The 20,076-nt window shown below is 40.4% G+C and overlaps 1 protein-coding gene across 3 annotated transcripts in view; it reads right to left on the bottom strand.

Moving 5' to 3' along the window:
* The window catches only part of TTC8 (tetratricopeptide repeat domain 8), a 65,077-nt gene extending 45,568 nt beyond the window's left edge, over positions 1–19,509 (bottom strand). Inside the window, exons 1-2 of one of the 3 annotated variants that reach the window (XM_038407406.2) lie at positions 19,360–19,509; positions 3,241–3,270 (exon numbers count right to left, since the gene is read on the bottom strand). Coding sequence is in view for 2 of the 3 variants with exons in the window: in XM_038407403.2 (XP_038263331.1) it covers positions 3,241–3,270; positions 17,958–18,071 (144 nt within the window). In the remaining variant the exon portion in view is untranslated. Of the gene's footprint in view, positions 1–3,240; positions 3,271–17,957; positions 18,528–19,359 lie in introns of those variants that run through there. The other 2 variants (XM_038407403.2, XM_038407404.2) reach the window with 2 other exon arrangements.
* Between the last annotated feature and the right edge of the window lie 567 nt (positions 19,510–20,076).

Raw genomic sequence — 20,076 nt, 5'->3', positions numbered from 1 at the left:
CTGCAGGCATGGCAACCTGCAGCTTGGTGTTCCCAGCCAATGGGAGATGTGGGAAGTGGCAGCCAGCAGGTCCCCTGGGCTGCTTCCTGCAGCTCCCTTTGGCCAGGAACGGCAAACACAGCCACTGGAAGCAGCAGGTGGCTGTGCCTGCGCCTGCGGACGGTCAGCGTAAACACTGTCTCGCCGTCTGCCAGCAGATTACCCTGACTGGCTGCATGTGGTCCGTGGGTCACAGGTTCCCCACCACTGACTTGGAGGATTATATGGAATAGTAAATTACTCAAGGATTTTGCTGTATGAACTGCTCAGTGTAGGCTCAAACCAGAGGGGAAAAGCTTCAGTGATTAAATAGAAGCTCTGGAGAACTAGCATCGCAGATCCAGTTCCCTTCTTGATAACTCAATATACACGTACTTACAGGCCTGGAATGATGAAAAGGATTGCAAGATCAATCACTGACTTTTTCAGACATAGAACAGACTACCATAAACGTCCCAGCATGAGACTTATTAAAATAATCAGGTTTATTTCTTCCCTGACACTGGTCTAAACAGACCATTAGCAAAGCATGCTTAATATTTGCAAATGAGAAATAGCAAGGTTAATTCTTCTCTAAATGAAACCAAAGGGGTCAAACACACAAGGACAAATCTTTTTTTGAATTCAGAAACACTGGAGGGCCTGCTATAGAAGGAACCTCAAACTTTTCATAATGGATACCAGATTTTAATAGAGACTGACTCAGAGACTTTTCCTCATTTAGGATTGCATAGACCATCTCCTCTCACATTTGCATTATATAATATCTTGGTGGCAACTACACTAATTGCTTACACAGAAAAGAAATACTAGGAAAATGTATTTTAAGCTGCAATTTAGTGCAGTTTGGAGCTGGGAGAAGAGACTGCATCTAAACAGCCAGCTCAGCCACATTTGGAAATCTGTTAATAGTAATAGGAAAAAAAAAAAAAAAGAACAGACCAGGGCAATTTGAATCTAGCCAATTCCAATGTAATCCAGGTCTACTTTTTCTTATAGTTTCTTAACCTGTAATTTTGATGACAACCTTTAATTTCATTAAATATTTGCAGTTAAAAGTTCATCTCACCTTTACATATTTTCATGAAGCTCCACACAAGTATTTTATTTCCATGCTATATTCCTCTTTTTGATGCATTAGCTCCAATTTCAGCAAATTGCTGGTATAAACATCAGTGTAGCTGAACCAATGCCAACTCCTAGCATACATAAGAAAAGCTGCTTTTTAGTGCTTTTCCATGAAATTTGTTATTTATACTGGTGCAGCTATACCAATTGCTGAAAGAGGCCAATTTTAGTATGGGTAAGGCCTAGATAATCTTCACTCTTCTTCACCAACAAGACGCACTAGGCACTTCTTTAAAAAAGCAACATGCATCCTTTTGTCATTATCAGTCAGCTATTGGAAAGTTAGGGCCCTTAGCTATGCTTCTATGTTTAACTACTACTTGGGCATGTATAGCCAACAATGATCTTAAAAATCACATACTATCACCTAATTACACATCAGCTTCAGATCAGAGTATTGCTTATGGCAATGCTTCAGTTTATCAGAATTTTGATTAAAGCAGCAATAGATGGAACATTACCAAATATGGAACTTAAAGGTTGCATGCATATAGGGATTTTTTTTATCTTGCAAGACAAGAGGATGATCCATAATCCTTGTTATCTGTTCATTATACAAGACCCATAAGAGAAGTATGTAGTGAATAAATCCAATGCTGGTGCATGTATGTAACAAAGTAGGTGGAATTCCCCCTCCCCTCTCCAAAAAACGCAGATAGATGGCAACATAATCACTTCAAACCTCTGGTTAACTAAAGGAAGCATAAAAATTTTCAGATGAAATAATAAATGTACAAAAAGATGCTAAAGGTGCATGGCAAGATAGGTTTTTGAAAAATAAAATGAGATTTGTGAAAACATCTCTTTTCGTATAATCTACTATTTACACAGCGTAAAGTGATACAGGGCTTTGTTAGAACAATTATACTTGGCTACTGACTCTTCTGAAGAGAAAATGAAAAGTATACCTTTCTCCATCAAAACAGATAACTGTAACCAATGTTCTTGTCCATAATGAAACAATTTGGTTTTATTATCTATGGTCTCATCTTCTGAGATGCTGAGCACCTCATGACAGCCTCTGAGTAGTCTCAACTCTGAATTACTTCAACTGGAGTTGCTCAGCACCTCTACTGTCTATACAAAGTGCAATAATAAGGTAGATGCTAAAATGAGGAGCACTATAGAAGATCTTAAGAAAGCAAGGTATATTTGCCCACCACACCAGCTGCATGGAGAAGCACCATTTATCTCAAAATCTGATGAGCTCAAAGCCCTAATGTTTTTCTACCAATAACTTGTAGCAGTTCCTGCTATATGTTTTATTCTAATATGGAATGTGTTTTCTGCTTTTCAGTTTACACAATAAGGCCAAAATCTACCAGTTTTTAAATATATTCCATGTTATTAGTAACAACTACAGGTTTTAAAAAACAGCCTATTTTAATCCTTTACTGCAATACCATGCACAGCAATTTTCCATTACTTCTTTCAGAATTATCCTAATACGAAATTGTAAGGATACATTAATGTAGTGGTGCACAAACTTTCCAGTTGTGTTTCAGAGTAGCAGCCGTGTTAGTCTGTATTCGCAAAAAGAAAAGGAGTACTTGTGGCACCTTAGACTAACAAATTTATTTGAGCATAAACAGCTCACGAAAGCTTATGCTCAAATAAATTTGTTAGTCTCTAAGGTGCTACAAGTACTCCTTTTCTTTTTCCAGTTGTGCCCCCCCCTTACCATTAATGGAATCTGTCCATGCTCCCCCCTCCATTATTGTATAGCCAAGGCATCCTCAGTAGTGGAGCTTGGGCTGAAGGTGGAGCTCGGGACAGAACTGGGGCTGGGGGAGGAGTTGAGGCTAGAGGTGAAGCTGGCATGGGGGTGAAGAGGGAATGAGAGCAGAGCTGGGGCTGGGGGAGGAGCAGGACTAGGGGCTGAACAAGGTTGCGGCGGAGTGGGGCTGGGAACATAGCACACATAGCTGTAGATTCACATCCCTGGCTTGCCATGCACTAAGTCTCTATGTAGACAAGCCCTAAGGAATTAAATGAAACAAACATCACTATACAACATGCTATAAACTATTCTCAGTGTTTTTTCAAATACTGGTACTTATGACATTTTTTTACCTGAGAAACTGTGAATTCACAATCAGGTTCCTAGAATGAATAAGAAAATAAGAAAAGGAGGAGTGAAATAAGAAATGGAATCAAACAATGAAAAAACAAAACAAACCCATAAATGGAACAGCAATGTAACTAAATCAAACTACTTGATGTGACCTCTGTCATCCATTATCCACCATTACCAGATTATTTTACTCCTCTACATTTTCAAGACCGAAGAGATGTTTTCCATAACTGAAGTAGATTTACAGCAAGTAATATCTCAGACATAGCTTGGTTTCTTGTTTCAATTTGGTCACATTTGCCAAGTCATAGATTAAACATTAAGGGGTTTTAAAATGTAAGAATACCAGGTGAATATCCCATATACAATTATTTTTAAATGTACATCTGAAGGTACAGCTAAATACCATTGTTAAACTGTAAGTGACACTCAGAAAATAAATCGGAATTTTAGGTCCAGGAATATATAACAAAATCCTCACATGGCATGCATGAAGAAAAGGGATCCCAATTTTTTTTTGTTAGCCATTGATGGCTTCATCACGAAGTTCTTAAAAGAAAAATAAATATCTGCATACAAACAAGTTTTGTATACATTATGATGGAGACAGTGTATTTAATTCAATAAATACTAAAAACATTATATTTTTCAAATTAACACTATAGTACTGTAGCTACCATTTAGAGAAGGCAAAACACCTAAGGGAGGCGGGGAGGAAATCCCAACAACTTCAAGGTAATATTATGGCAAGTGAATTTGGGGACTTAAAACATTTGAAAAAAGTCATTCTAGTACCAAAAAGAACCTGTATGGATCTGGAACACCAGTGTAGAATCTGAAACACAGGGTAAGATGATAGATTTTCCAGCTCCTTAAACTATAGGAGGGCTCACTTAAATTTCCCAATGTGTAAACACAAGATTGTCTAAGTTTAGTAATAGTGCAAAATATTTAGGCTTCAGTACACTAACCCAGCTCTTGCAAATTATTGTAGAGTGAGCTGGTAGCAACAAACCCCACAACTAGATTGCCCCTAGAAAAGAATGACTTTTTTTTTTAAACTGAAAAGCTCTAACACCTCCATTATTAAACAATCAAATTTGGCAGGAGAAAAGAGCACAAGACAGAGAAATGCCTTTTCTCTGTCCCTTCATTCTGTTCAGTTTTGGCTGAAATGTGAACTATGAAAAAAAACCACCATTCCCTTCTGTTACTTGCCTGGTCAACAAAATTGTGGTAGCATATTAAAATAACTGAACATTAACATTATAATCTAACGCTTGGCTCACATTGCCAAGGCAAGAGCACCACATGCTACACCGATTAACAACAGAAGCAGACAGCTTCTTGGGGAGTGAGGGGAAAGATGGGCTGAACTCCCCTTGATAATCCCCATCCTATGTACACTGACCCAGCACACAGCCCTACTTAGCCATTCCCCCGCTCCTTGGGAGTACAAGATAGGGAAGGTACTCCCCCTCCACTGGACGGGGGGGGGGGGCAGGGAAAGAGAGAAGATAGGACCAATCTGGCTCCTTCTCACCACCTACACAACCCAGCATACAACTCCAGCAGCCCATTTCTCCCACTTCTACCAGAGCAAGTCTTTTTCTACTTGCTAATATAGTTAGCTGTAGCTCAACCTGTGCTATAGTGATGAAGTTTCAGCGTTTAAATCCTGCTGATGATGCACGATTTTTGGGGGGAGAGGAGAGAAGAAGCGTTACTACTGCATATAACAACGTTTGTTTATACCTCTTTTTCTTTTAGGAAAAAAATCTAAGAAATTACTGACAAACTGTTCAAAGGATATTAATTAGGTTGCAAAATCAAACACAAAAGTTAGACAATGCCAGCAATTTCATGGTGCATGGGCTGTCGAGCTATCTGGAGTGGTTCACAAATATGGGTGCCAACCTCAGGGCAGACTGTTACAAACAAGGACACAAACCCCAAACTGGTTGTGTGTTCTATAATTAGATTTCATTACCCAAGTGTCAAATGTGAACTCCTCAACCATTATACCAGCTTTAACATGGAGTCACAGACAGTCCCCTGGGGCACTTGGGTCTATCTTGCCACCCAGGTAAGCCTGCCTTTGTGACACTTGGTCCCTTACACCAATAAATAAATAAAAATAAATCTCAATAATATTCAGATCACTCCCAGTCCCAAAGGACCAGTCCCTTACTCTAGGTCAATTGTATCTTAGATCTCTAACCAAAGGCAATGCTTGTAGCCAATCCTATATTAAACTAACTAAAGGTTTATTAACTAAGAAAAAGAACCTTTACAAAGTTAAAGCAGATAAACACATACCCACAATTGAGTTACAGTCTTAGGTTTCAAAAAGTAATAGAAACTGCTGCAATGTGCAAGCTCTATATGTCCTTTAAGGCTAACTCAAGTTAAGAAGTTTGGGAATACCTTGCTTTTGCTTAGAAATACTGCCTTCTCCAAATTCCAAGAAGCATAATGATAGAGATCCCTCTGGTCAGGGATTTTTATTCCCTTCCCCCAGTTCAAAGTGTGATGGGTGGAGGGTTTGTGCACATCCATTCTTCATGGGTGTGGAGGGAGTAATTAAAGTATTTTGTCCACTGAGGTGCCAAAATCGTTTGTCTGGTGTCTATAGGCCTTCTGTTGGGCAGTAGATGACACTTCTTGTGGTAAACTAGTATTCCACACTTGGTAATGTTTCTCTCCTGACTAGTTAGGTTTCCAGCTTCATAGCAAGTACTTTGATAGTTACAAAGCAAACTAACACTTAAATATTAACTAGAATCCCTGGTTATAAGGTTTCTATGATAAATCCCCCCCCCCCCAACATTCTCTGATAAAAAACAACAACATAAAAATCTGTGTTTTTCCATGATTAAAATGAAATGCTGAACTGAGGTTTCCCTAGCCACAATACAGTGGAACCCTGCTTATCTGATCTAATTGGGATCGGGGCCAGATCGGATAATCAAAAATAGGATAATTTGAAGAGCTTCAACCTCCAGTGGCAGGGCTCAGGCGGTCAGCCCCGGTTCGATTAATATAAAGAGCCAGAAAATGGAGGCTCAGATAAATGGGCTTCTGTTTTTATTTTTGCACAAAATGTAAAAACTAAAGATTCTTTGTACAAAAATGCAAATTCCACATTTTTTGTGACAAACAGATTTCTAGGATTCCTGCTTATAACTTGGGTATGATGGGAGTGTACCAGGACTTTTGATGTCTCCTGCTGGAGGCCTTGCTGTCCTACCACACCCCAAGCCAGAAAAGGAGCAGTAAAGGTGGATCCTCCAGGTCTCCCTAGAAAGTCTGCAGGGAAGCAGCCAATGGGAACACAGCAGGCTCAGATAACAGGAGCTGTTGAGGCTGAGCAGATCAGTTGCTGGCTGGGACCAGAGGGGTGAGGAAGGACTGGACAGCTGTGAAACTGCCCAAGCAAGGAGGCCTGGGAGAGACCCTGCACAAACAAAGAACAGAAAACTTCAGCCTTGAGGTAAAGGTGAAGCGGAAGGGGCTACGTGGGAAGTGGCTCAGGGAATAGCAGCATCTATTACAGGAAGCAGCTGCTACTTATAGGGTCCCAGGGTTGGGCCCTGGAGTAGTGGTTGGGCCCAGGTTCTCCCCACCAGTCACTGGCCTAAGCCCTGAGAAGGGGTTAAGCCTTGTTTAGAGACCCAAGTGAAGGGCATAACTTAAGAGTCCCAGGGAGAAAGCTCTGGGGGGCATTGCTCTATACCAGGGCAGACATGGACTTAAAGCTCAGAAGGCACTGAGGACTGAGCCCAGAGACAGGGCTAAAGACCTTAACAATGACAGACACTGTTGAACCTTTTACCCCAAAAGGGATTTGTTTGTGCTTACAGACTGTGTGTGACTTGGCTGGAGAGCTGAGCCACTAAAGACCCACCTGACAAGGTTAACAGAGGGCACAAAGAGAGTGTGCAGTTTCTTTCACACACACACCCACCCCCAGGAGGTGCCACAAGAGGTGAGTGCACACCATCACAGTGGGATACAGATAATATACGTGAGATTAACAAATGCAACAACTCAAAAGCTTTAATAAAATCCAAACACTAAACAGATCTCTATAAAAAATAATACTCATTTTAATAATACTAACACACAGGTGAGCTGGACTGATTTCTAGCCATGCATTTGTCAATGTTGAAGTGAGACCTAAGGGCTTTGGCAGGAGCTGGCACCTGGAAATTACAAACAAACTGTTCAAAGACTATTATTCAGATTGAAAAAAATACGCACTCAAAAGTTAGAAAATGCCAGCAATTCAGATTGCATGGGCAACTTTAATTCATCCCCCTTGTGTATTATGATGCAGTCCTTAATTATGATCATTAGGTGATGTAGGGATGGTGTCCAGGGAATGAATCTCCATTGTGTACTGAATCAGACTGCTTGTAGGATCTGTGTCATCTGCTCTAGAAGTTGTGCGTAGAAAGCAAGGCAGAGGGCTGCAGGAAGAGAAACTATTTTTTTGTGATTAGGACAAGTGAATTCCACACAGTCAGTTCTAGTCGTGCTTCTCCCACAGACCGCCTATGTAATGCTGAGCAAGTCTCTTTAAACCAGACATTGGCATGTGGCCACTAATGATACATTCCTCATTTGCTGGATATTCAATTTCAGACAGGGCCCTGATAAGCAGAATGCAGATGAAGTCAGCAAAAGCTGTGGATGCCCAGCATCTCTCACTGCAATGCAGTGTGGTCTGGAGGAATCATAATGCAATGTTGCCAACTCTTGCAATTTTATCACAAACCTCCCAATATGTGATGTTTTCTTAAAGCCCCAACTCCTAGAACCCTATGTTTACATTAGAATCTCAACTTACGTTTTTAAGAAGTTTTTAGCTCTCATGACAGTAGAGAAAGTTTTTGAAAAGATGTGACCCAAGTCACAGTAAAGGCTCAAAACCCAAAACATAACTAAAAAGAACCGTCTTAAGGTGGCTGTCCCCCTTAAATGAAAAAGGTCCAGCAAAATAGGTGCTCCCATTTTGGCCAGTTAAGAGGATAGGGTTATAAAGGTTCAGGTAGCAGCATGGAGAAAGTCTCTGAAGGAAGCGACAGAAGGTTCCTGGGGGAAGGCCGAAGGTAAGAGAGCAGCAAGCGAGGTCTGCTGGCTGACTTCCCCGAGCCAGGGCTCAAGGCAGGAGAGCAGCAGAGGGAGTTGTCTGCCGATTCCCAAGCCAGAACTGAGTACTAAAGGCTTTTGAGCAGTGGCAGATCCTATGTGCCTACAAATCTGAGAGGAGAGGTTAATGGAACAGGGAGAGTGATGGATGCCTCCTGAGGATAAACTCCCAGCACAGAGGCTGTAGGGAAGCAGGGATGCACTCCGGTTGGGATGGCTGTCCTGGCATCCAAGGACCAAGAGGACTAAGAAAGATGCCAGAGTGTAATATATGCTATATCAATGGACTAGATGTCATCTAATTTTAAGGAATACGTGCACTGGGATGATAAATGGACTACATTTGGGGACTTCTGTTATGGATTATTTGCACTAAGGTTTTTTATGATAAAGCTTCCCCAAGGAGGGGCTGTATTGAATCACAAAATCCTGTTTGGAATCATTTGGAGCTGAAGTGGTTCCTGTCTCTTGAATACTTGACTTTGTTTAGGATGCAATGTTCTTTTAATAAGTACTAGTCTTCTAGATGCCACTACATATTTTTATTAGCATAAAAAATAGGACATTGAGGTTGGTTCAAGTTGTCCTTTATTCATCCTATTGTGTGCATTATAGCTTTGCTGCTCAAGTTTATGTTAAGTATGAGTGTGGTTGGATAAGTGCCTGTGTTGTGCTGGGAGATTTGCACAAATTGTATATAAGGGGTGTGTGATGCAGTGAGGCGCTGTGTTTGGGGTTATTTGTGTGTGTTGTGCAGGTAGCTGTGATTTGCATTTGTGGGAATGTGCAGGGAGAATTGTTTTGTTTAGGGGTGTAGGTTACACTAGGGAGCCTGGGATGATCTGTATGGATAAAACCAACCTTTTGAAGAACTGTAGCTGTTGGGCCAAGTAATCTACCATCTATGCAATCCATCATCTGTCCATCTCCCTCATATTACTGATTTATAACCAATGAAATTGTAGCATGGAAATTAGCTTTAAAATAAGGGTCATGACTGGCTGAGTTACTGCTGATATCACAATGATTTAGGACTGTTGGCCAGATATATGCCTTACTGTTTTATTATATATAGATATGGGCTACTAGAAAATGGTTTCAGAGCAGTTGGTAATCCTCCATACTGTGTTGCAATAGCAAACAAGAGCAATTTTAAGGATACTGTGGCAGCCCTAACTCAAATGCCTGGATATTCAAGTTGTGTATCTTACTCTAGATATTATTTGTTAACATTAATTTAGGGTGATCCAAAATATTTCCTATACAAGAGCATTCATCATGACTAAGTTAAATGAAGCTATGAGAGTTACATTCCCTCTCATTTTTAAGAGAGTAAGGTTGACCAACTACACATGGTAGGGAGTATACACTGCCTTGACTGAACTAGAGTTGTAGGATGTGTTGGCTAATACATTTAAGTTGGCTAACTAACATTTAAGCAAGTGATGGAAATTATTATTAAACAGAATAAGAGTGGATCCTGCAATTTTTACTCATGTACGTAATCCAACTGAAATCAATGGAACTAGTCACTTGAGTAAAGACTTGAGTGAGAGGACTTGCAAGAATAAGCTAACAAGTGGCCTGGTCTTAACAACAAAGGGTCTAAGTTTGTCATCTTTTACACATCTAATCCCCTCTTGAAGTTGCTAATGTTGTAAAAGTATAAATGAAAGAAGAATTCAGCCCAGATTTATAAACCCTTGAGAGCATTTTAAAATGAAAGTTAGTGTGTGAAATCAATCCATTTTGAGATAAAACTACCAGAAAGAGCTGTTTTTATAAAATTAAACCTCTAATGTAAGATCTTAAAGAGGAGAGCCTCAAACACTGTCTGGATAACTATTTTTGACGCTTATAACATGCCTGTATCTACAACTGAAATTTAAGGTAAATATGAATTGATATGTGCAACATACTGTGAAAAATCAGTGTATACTGAAAATGCAGGCCAAATTGCTACTGGCATCACTCTAGATCTACATCATAGTGCAGGGAAGTGACTAAATGAATCACTAATAATATTTATCTTTACATTTAGTAACCACAGCAATTTGTGTCAACTGTTTATTTCAGCTGAGGATGCTTTCAGAAGTGCATCTCCATGTGGACATGTTAATTATATGTTTACTCTGACCTTGTTAAAAATCAGCATACAAGTAGCTAGGTTTAAGGTGTTTCAATTATTTAGCAATTACTTCATTTCTATAAAACTGCAAAAAAAAAATCAATCCCATAGGAGTAACAGCACTGAGGGTCAGGGGAGGGAAGTATTTAAAAAAAAAAAAAGACAGTTTAATGAAAGCATGAAGTCCTATAGTAGAGCATTAATTTTTTTTTAAAGCAGGACATTCATTACACATCTATTAACAATTATACTATTGAGACTTTTTTCCCCCTTAATAGCTGAATTACACGTTCACAATTAGTACATCAGTGCTGGTTTAGTGCCTTGAATGTGACACATAGAACACAAAGAACAGTAATCGGATTAGGCAACTAATCAGGACAATAAACAGACAGCAGTAGAGAGAGTATTCTCTCTGTCACGCTACTACAACAAATATGGAAGCCAAGGTCCAATTTCTTATGGTAGGAGAAAGTTGTATTTGGTATTAAGGGTTCATGCATTCATATACCCAGCATGTTGTAAGAGTTTTATTGGGAAGTCATCCACTGAATTCTTTGGAGACTTCATAAATAAGTAAATAAAAATACAGTACATATCAAAAGAGAATCTGTTTAAGGGAATCTTTTAAAACTCGAGGAATTCCTTGATTTTTTTTTTTTAAAAGTTCATCTAGTTACATTTTGGAATCAATTTTAATGATTAATTCTTTAAGAATTGCAAAAAGAAAAGGAGTACTTGTGGCACCTTAGACTAACAAATTTATTAGAGCATAAGCTTTCGTGAGTTACAGCTCACTTCATCGGATGCATTTGGTGGAAAAAACAGAGGAGATTTATATACACAAACACAGAGAACATGAAACAATGGGTTTATCATACACACTGTAAGGAGAGTGATCACTTGTTAACTGCTGGAATTAGCCTACCTTGCTTGTCACCATGAAAGGTTTTCCTCCTTTCCCCCCCCCTGCTGCTGGTGATGGCTTATCTTAAGTGATCACTCTCCTTACAGTTTTCAGAGTAGCAGCCCTGTGTGTTAGTCTGTATTCGCAAAAAGAAAAGGAGTACTTGTGGCACCTTAGAGACTAACAAATTTATTAGAGCATAAGCTTTCGTGAGCTACAGCTCACTTCATCGGATGCATCCGATGAAGTGAGCTGTAGCTCACGAAAGCTTATGCTCTAATAAATTTGTTAGTCTCTAAGGTGCCACAAGTACTCCTTTTCTTTTTGCGAATACAGACTAACACGGCTGCTACTCTGAAACCTGTCTTTATATTTGCATTGTAAACCAATTCTTAAAGTATTTAGTATCGTTGCAAGAGAAATTCTAGTTCATGCATGATTGGCTGAAAAATTAACGTGATGCCTCAAAAAGCTTAATGCTTTAGGCTCATAACTGCCATTGACATTAATTTCAGTGGAAATTAGGAGCTTAAATACTCTTGAGGATGTGGGCCATAGTGATTTAACCATCTAAGTCCCATTTTTAAGTCAGTGGTACTTAAGCACTTTTGAAAATTTTACTACTCAATCTTTTGTTACATTATCACCTACTGCTTTTCCTGACTCATTCAGTATACCTAATTGATAGGTACTCAGGGAATGACTCAGGACTGTGTACAGGATGAGGCTATTTCTAGAACCCCTGCCTCATCTGTTGTAAAAGTTGGAAGATGTGCATCCAGTGAGTCAGGGACTACAGGAAAAGAGATGAGGGTCTTGAGGCTAAGAGAGTTGCCCTAGGGAACTGGATTCTATTCCTTCTCCAGAGTTCCTATGTGATGCTGAGCAGCTCGCTCAAACCAAACTTTTCACAGGTAGTTATTAATTGTATATTCACTTCTGGGTGCCCAACATGAGATGTCTGGGGCTTGAGCTGCAGAAGTGCTGAACATGCAACTGTGAACAAAGTCAATGGGAGCTGTATTTTTGAACATACCTATAAAAATGATAAGCTCTCTGGATATTAGGCTCTGGGCATCTCAACTTGGGCAGCAAAAACCAATGGACAATTTTGACCATATTTGCTCTGTGGTTTAGTTCCCAACTACTATCTTGCCTCACAGGGATGTTGTCGATTTGAATTCATTAATGTTTTTCAAAAACTCAGATTTTATGGTGATGAGCATTATAGAAAAGTATACAATACAGGTTTTGAATGGTGTGGGGTAAATAATGTATGAGGCCAATTGTTGAATAATAAGGATAAAAAATTTTTTTTTAAATTCACAACCATTGTCATTTTTAATTACTGAACATTAGAATAAGCATGTCAAGATGTGAGTAGATGTTTGAGTAATATGCACCCCTTAGAGTTCTGACTTCAAAGATTATCACATACTTTGATATCTGCTCTTTTGAGTTCTTAGAAAATAACTTATTAAATGCAGAGTAAACAGATTTGCGTATGTGAATATGGTTTCCTTTTTAATCACTTACTTTCAGTACGCTCGAAACAATACGTAAAGTTAGACTGAGTTTAAAACAAAAGCACAAATAGTTAATATAAAAATGCAGATTGAGGCATAGTAGCCCTTTTCCCTCTGACCTGAGCCAAGCAGAATGAACATATGACAGATTGACAAGATACGTGAGATAATCTTTTATTGGACCAAAGTTCTGCTGGTGAAAGATACAAACTTTTGAGCTACACAGAATTCTCCTTCAGGTCTGGGGAAGAAAGCAGAATGTCTGAGCAAAAGACTGGTAAGCAGAAGGGGCAACATGTTGAAGGAGGTAATTTGCAATGAAATGAGAAATTGGGGGTTAGATTGTTACACACAAAGGGTTTGAAGTGAGCAACTAAGGGTAGCAGGCAGTGTGATATATTGCAAATTGTTGTAATAAGCCATAAAAATTAGTGACCCTATTAAGTCCATGGCTTTTGGGGTATGTCTAGCAGAGTTATGAATTTAAGTTCCCTAGCTCGCCTTTTGAAAGTGTTGTGCAGATTTGCTTTGAGGACAAGTACTGAAAGATCAGCTATGGAGCAACAGCTTTGTGAAAAGAGTTGGTCCATGGGTGATAGTGTCTTTGATCACTTTTTTTCTCTGTAGGCTCATTAGCGAGCACAATGATAGTCTGGTTTCACCCACCCAGTTGTTGTGGTGTACCTCAACCAGTGCATAAAATGCCTCGTGTTGTGACAGATGTGTAGGACCCAGGAACCTTGAAAGGTGTGTTGTGAGGGGTATTGAACACCATAGCAGTGGAGATATTTCTGCAGGTTTTGCATCTGTTTTGGCAGGGTCTGGTGTTGCTTTGAGTTGGTGGGCCCTTGTATGCGGGGAGCTTGCTTCTGAAGATGATGTTGGAAAGATTGGGGAGATGTTTGAAGGTCAGAACAAGGGCTCAGGAAAGACTTCTTTCAGGATGGGGTTCCCATCAAATATGGGTTGTAATAATTTGATACCCCATATGGGTTCCAAGGCACTTTTAAATGTGTTTAGGTGTGTATCCCGGACTTTCTCTTAGGAGCAAATTCTGTTTTATCTAAGGCCTGGTTCTAGATAATAGGGTTTGGTTTTTTTGGCGTGTCTGGGGCGGTTGCTCAATTTGTGGAAGTAAATGTGGTATCCAAGGACCATCATGACTACAATAACACTTCAAACGTGACATATCAAGGCTTGATCAAGAAGACTACGATAAAAGTGCACTAACACAGTGAAGAGAAAGACACTGTTTTATAAATCAGAAGCAGAGTTGTAAAATATCAGGCAGGTAGCCAATAAAAGCTAATACTAGCCTTAGATTCTGTGTGGATTACAATAAAAGCTGCAGAATCTGAGTCATGCTGAGTAGATAACACAGTAATTGGCAGACAACAGAGAAGACAAATCATTTAACATTAATCTGCCTTCTAGCATTAACTATATCAAACATTTTAAAGGCTAGTCTTTATGTACACAGTAGAAAATGGCTTCTTAGTGAGATTTCAAATGTAGAATTTTTGATATGGTGAGTCTGACTCAAGTTGCTACAATGAAGAATTTCTTGCCTGTTAATTTTAGTTTCTTTCTGTACCAATAAAGAGATTATCAGTACTCCTATACCATCTGTTAGTAGTTCCACCTTCTACATGGGCTGTCAGATAAGATTGTCAGAGGATTGCCATCATATTTCTGACAAAAATACACCAAGAAATACTGTGCACTCTACAATCTTTCTGAAGAAATATGCTGACCAATTCACATTAAACTAATTATTGCATTTTTTTTAAAGTCTATGAACTTTTAGTATTGATTTCAGTTATACATACTGTTTTCCACAGAGACTTAACTAAATACATAGTGCATATTTAAAAGATAAAAAATTAATCTGAGAACTAAGAGCATCAGTCAAGTAGAAATACAGTTCACTTTAAAAAGCAAATCATTCCTGTTTAAGTCGACCTTTTAAATTAGGATTCCTCAAATAATTATATAGCAGCAACAGTGAAACTGACTATATGCAAAGAATTGTCAAATGTACAAATTTGAGAGAATTCCGTTCACTTTAATTCTTCAGCTAAAGCAACAGTAGTTACTTGTGGCAATAAGTACATTTTCAGAACGAAGTGTAAATCTTGCACTGGGACTTATGCTATATGAAATCAATTATTTTAAAAAGTGTTTCCACTTTTTTCTTTGTGCGATTTGAAATAGGTAGCTTAGCTTTATCCAGTTTGCAAATAAAAAGTAATTGATTGTTTCTAGATCTATATAAAGTTGCCTTCATTGTCAATTGTCAAAGCTATGACGTTAACACCAGCTGGTACAAACAGTGGGTCCTGCTCCTCCAAATAGCACATCTGAACTTTATTCATGGGAGTAAAGGTATGTATGAACTTAAGTGTTTGCAAGATTGGGTCCATGCTCAATATTTGGATGGCAAATATACCACAAAAACCCAGCAAGTTAAGACTAATGACTCAGTTGATAGTCTTCAAATACTACCAATATCAAACCCCTGCTGTGCCTACGCTGTCCTCTACACTGCAGCTTCCTCTAAAATTAGAAAGTATAGATCTTTCTCTCTTCAAACTGCTATTTTTCCCACTTGTTCGTTCCACCTGCCACTGCTGTCCTCTCATGCTAATATCTTATTTGCCGCCTTCTCCTCCTTCCCACAGCCATACTGCTCCTAAACGCTTTCTCCCAGCCCATGATACATTATGCTCCTTACCCTATTTCTTCTGCTATGAGCTGCTTTCCTCAGTCGGTTCTGCAATAAGCTCAGCAAAAGACAAAGTAACTTTTCAGCAAAATTTTTGCTGAAGTCCCAAGGAAAAAAAAATCACACTGTAATGCTTGTATGTTGGAGTTCTACAGTGCACATTCAAAAGCTCCCTATACAATAAATGTGGATAGCTTTTATATTCAGACTGGTAATGATTTGGAAAACTTCTCAGTTTGGCACTTCAAATATTTATAAATGAATAACACTGCTGCAGCAGTGTTAATATGGTACTATTAGTATTGTGGTTGCATCTAGGAACCCCCGTCATTGTTGAGGGCCCCATTTTGCTAGGCATTGTACAAACATAAGATGGTCCCTGACCCAAAAAGCTTATAATCTAAGTATACATACTGCAAACACACTTCAATAAGCTTGCCTTATTTATGATGTGGAAGACCCCATGAAGAACAGCTCTGCAGATGTCTAGTGCATGTACAGCAGTAATTAGTGGAAACAATCATGAGGTTACAGCTTCAAGCTTTCTCTGAATGTCCTTTCTAAGTAAAGCTTTTTTATTTGTTCCTTATGGCTTTTGCGTGGTGACTTAGGGCTTATGGTATGAATAAATGTTTTCAAATATCTAGCGTAAACAAGTGCTCATCAAATTGTATACCTTGTGCAATTTCAGTGGTTGCTGCTTGAGATCCTTTGCCTCTTTTCCCTTATGGGGAGGGTGAATTCTCAAGCTCTTAAGAGAAACTGAAGTATAGGACATTTTGTGAGAACTAAAAATCTTCCCAGTATATCTTGCCCAGAGACAAAGCCCATCTAGCTGTTGTTCTCCAAGAAATAATAGCAATAATGACCTTTACATAAAATAATATTTATCCAGGATGAAAGTTGGAGAACCCTTTTTTTTTCATGCAACATATATAAGTGAAATGTACACCTTGAACAGCATACTGAACACTTAGAGTTAATACCCATTCAGATGGAACAAATTGTCAGTTCCATGTAACTGATGATTAAACAATAAATTCAAATATACAGTCCCTTTACCAGATATTGAAGACTAGCAGGAATATCAATCTCTTAGTTTTACACTTCTGCCAATCACAATAGCATCTGAGCACTTTTGACATAAAATTAATATCAAAATATCAAAAACCAGAGCATTACATGATGTCTCGAGTACTTCTCCTTTTACAGGGTCAGAACTCTGCTTGGGCTGGGGGAGTTTTGGGATGGACTGGACTTGGGGTGGGGGAGAGATAAAGGGCCACAATTATCTTATTGCTATTATAACATATATATTTTAATTATAGAAGTACCTTTGTCTCCTACTTCACTACTTGCTTTGGATTTGAGGCCCTAAAGTGCATATGCCATCTCATGCCACTAGAGGAATAGATGTCCCTTCAACACTGATTTAGAGTAAATTTGTGAGGGCTCCACTGCCTTCTCTAGAAGGAAGGAAGGAAAGATTTCAGAGAGGTCAGTAGTAGCGAGCTCACTTTTAAAAAAAACAAAACAAAATGTATTTTTGTCTTAAGAGTGAGGCTTAGCATCAAATGACAACAAATACACATTCAAGTTTGATTTTGATTTTTGTTCTTGCTCAGTTCTTATCAAGTTATCAACTTAATAGTACTTCTGTGAGATCTACTAACAAGCAATATGTAAGAGCTAGCTAACATTACTTTGCAGTGCTGATGTTGTTGTGTTGGTCCCAGAATATTAGAGACAAGGTCAGTTAGGTAATATCTTGTATTGGTCCACCTTCTATATTAAGTTCAGTCTAGGTGCCTCCAAACTGTCTAGCAAGTGTTTCTGGCTGATGCAATTTATTGGTTTACACTCCCTCCTCTGTCAGTAGGCGACAGTCGCCCACTTGGAACAGCTATGTTTGGAAGGCCAGGGTGGCAACAGGCAATAAAGCCGAGAAGCTGCCCGAGCCTCCCTTGTAGGAAGCATGGCTCCCCTAAGCACCGATGCTCATGCCCTTCCTCGAGCAACCCAGTGCCAGGCTGGACTGGAGGCAGGAAAGGGAGGATGTTGGGAGGCCAGGGGAAAGCTGGATGCACTAGGCGTAGCTACAAACCCTACTGCGCGGACACACTCCGCTCACCCCGAGTGAGGGGGGCGCTGACACACACTCCCCGGCGCCCGCCCACTCTTACCCCCGCTCCAGCTCTCTCGTGAGTCTGAGTCCTCAACCTCCACCCCTCCCATCATTCGCACAGCGCCGCGAGCCCCGCGGCCGGGCCCGGTACCTGGTGCCCGGGGGATTTCTCCAGCAGCTGGGAGCAGAGATCCGCGCAGAGCTGGAACTTCCGCCTCCTGAAGTAGCTCCAGGCCTGGAGCAGCGGCTCCATCTCCAGCCCCATCCTGCCGTGCGAGGCGGACCCGGACCGGTCTCGGTCTCCTCCCCGCAGAGCTGGCGTCCCTCTGCCAAGCAACGCCCGAGCCGGGGCCTAGCAGGAGCAGAGGCGGCCAAGCAGCTGCCTGAGAAACGGCGCAGCCCGGTTCGCTCTGCCCCGGCCGGCCTGAGCCTGGCCGCACGGCGAAGGCCTGGGGGTGGCTCCCGCGGGTACTGCAGCAGCGGCTGCTCCTCTGGGGCACAGTCTCGCCGTGTCCATCAGAGGCAAACTCCGCTCTCCCCTCTCCCCGGCCCGGTGGCCTCCCTGGCCAACCCTCTGCCCAGGCTCGGCCCCATCCCCCCAAACACCAGCGGGCTGCACTACTTAGCCCTAAGGGGGTGGCAGTGCCGGATCCCCAGACTCCCATGGGCTCACCCCAGAGGCAGCGCCGATAGTTGCCAAATTAAACTGGCGTTCTCCCCCCGACTAGTCCCTGTGGGGCGAGTACAGGGAGCCCTATCAAATGAGCGTGGGACAGACGCCCCGATCCTGCAGACGCATGGTAAATTTGAAGTCGGTGGGGCAACTCCTCCACTTAAAATTAAGCGTATGTGGTAGTTGGAGTGAAGCTTTATTCTGTATATCTGTTACCAAACTCGTTCAGTGTATCTTGCTGTATTGTGCCAACTCACATATTCAGGCCTTGCCTAAATACAAATGTTATAGGGATTTAACTAAATGGGTTTTACTTTAGAAACTGATTTAGTTACATCAATGCAGCTTTTGTGCCGATCAGGCTTTATTTACAATACTGTAAATCTAGAGTAATCCAAGGGAGTGGATTTGGGACCTGCTGCTGCTGCCCCATTGAAGTCAGAGGTAAAATTTATATTTATGTTAATGAGAGCTGGATCAGGCCCTTAACATTGGTAACTGAGAGCAGAGTTTGGTTGGGTTGCTAACCAGTCATCCCAAGGATCCCAAGTTTTATTTTTAAAACTGTCTACTATATCATACCGTTTTCCATTTGATATACTATAACATTTCCTCTCTTTACTGAGAACTAGTGGATTCAAGGATTTCCACTTCTGTGTTAAACAGTTTGGCCCAAGAGAACACTATAAATATCAGTTTTTCAACATATTATGTATAGCAATACAGTTCTTAGGGTTGGAGTGGTTTAAATTTTACAGCAGAGCTCTTTAAGTGCTACAGATATGAGAGTTCAATTTTAAGAGGTGTTCATCACTTGCTGTTACTATTCACTATGGTGGGAACTCAGCACTTCTGAAAATCTGATTACAATTGTCCTTACCTGGTTCCAGGATTCCAAAATATAAGAACAGCAAAAATATCTTGGAGTCACACTGTTCTTCCAAATGCTAAGAACCCAGTTCTACACTCCTCAAGAAAAAAAACTCCTGAAGACAGTGGGCGTTCTGGTTACGAAGAGTACAGGCTTGGGCCCACTGTGAGCATCTGTACTTTCTCTGCCTTGGAGCTTTCACCAGTTCTTTTCAAATTTGGCAGAGAAAACCAATCAAGAACTAATTTCAGATATTGTAGCGGTGGAAAAAAGTTGAATGGTAATAATGTTATGGTGTAAGATGTTAATGGTGGCCACCAGTCAAATACCAAAAGTTAATTAGTATATTAAGCATACTTCATTCAAGTTGAATGAGGGAGCAATTAAATGCCCCATTGTTAGTGAGAGCTGAAAGAATAGAAACCACTTCCCAAGGCATGGAACAGCCTGGCAGAGTTTGAGTAAGGGGGCTGTGGGGATTGATTAAAAATATAGGACCAGGGCATTGATTGGCTGCAGCTGTTTGTCTGTCAGAAGGAGGAAAAAAACAGCAGACAGTGAGAGAAATGTGGAGATCTTGGCTCTGAGAAGGAGCAGAGACAGAAGACCAGATCCACATAGGGACTGAGGTGCCTCAATCTGAGGGTTAGGTGCCTAAATCCTAGTTTTAGGTAGTACTGTGATCCATGTGGCAGCTGCCTAACCCGTAGATGCCTAAACTCAGCA

Source organism: Dermochelys coriacea, chromosome 6, assembly GCF_009764565.3.
Source record: "Dermochelys coriacea isolate rDerCor1 chromosome 6, rDerCor1.pri.v4, whole genome shotgun sequence".
In the NCBI taxonomy this organism is placed as follows: domain Eukaryota; kingdom Metazoa; phylum Chordata; order Testudines; family Dermochelyidae; genus Dermochelys; species Dermochelys coriacea.
This window is presented reverse-complemented; position numbering and strand designations above follow the sequence as displayed.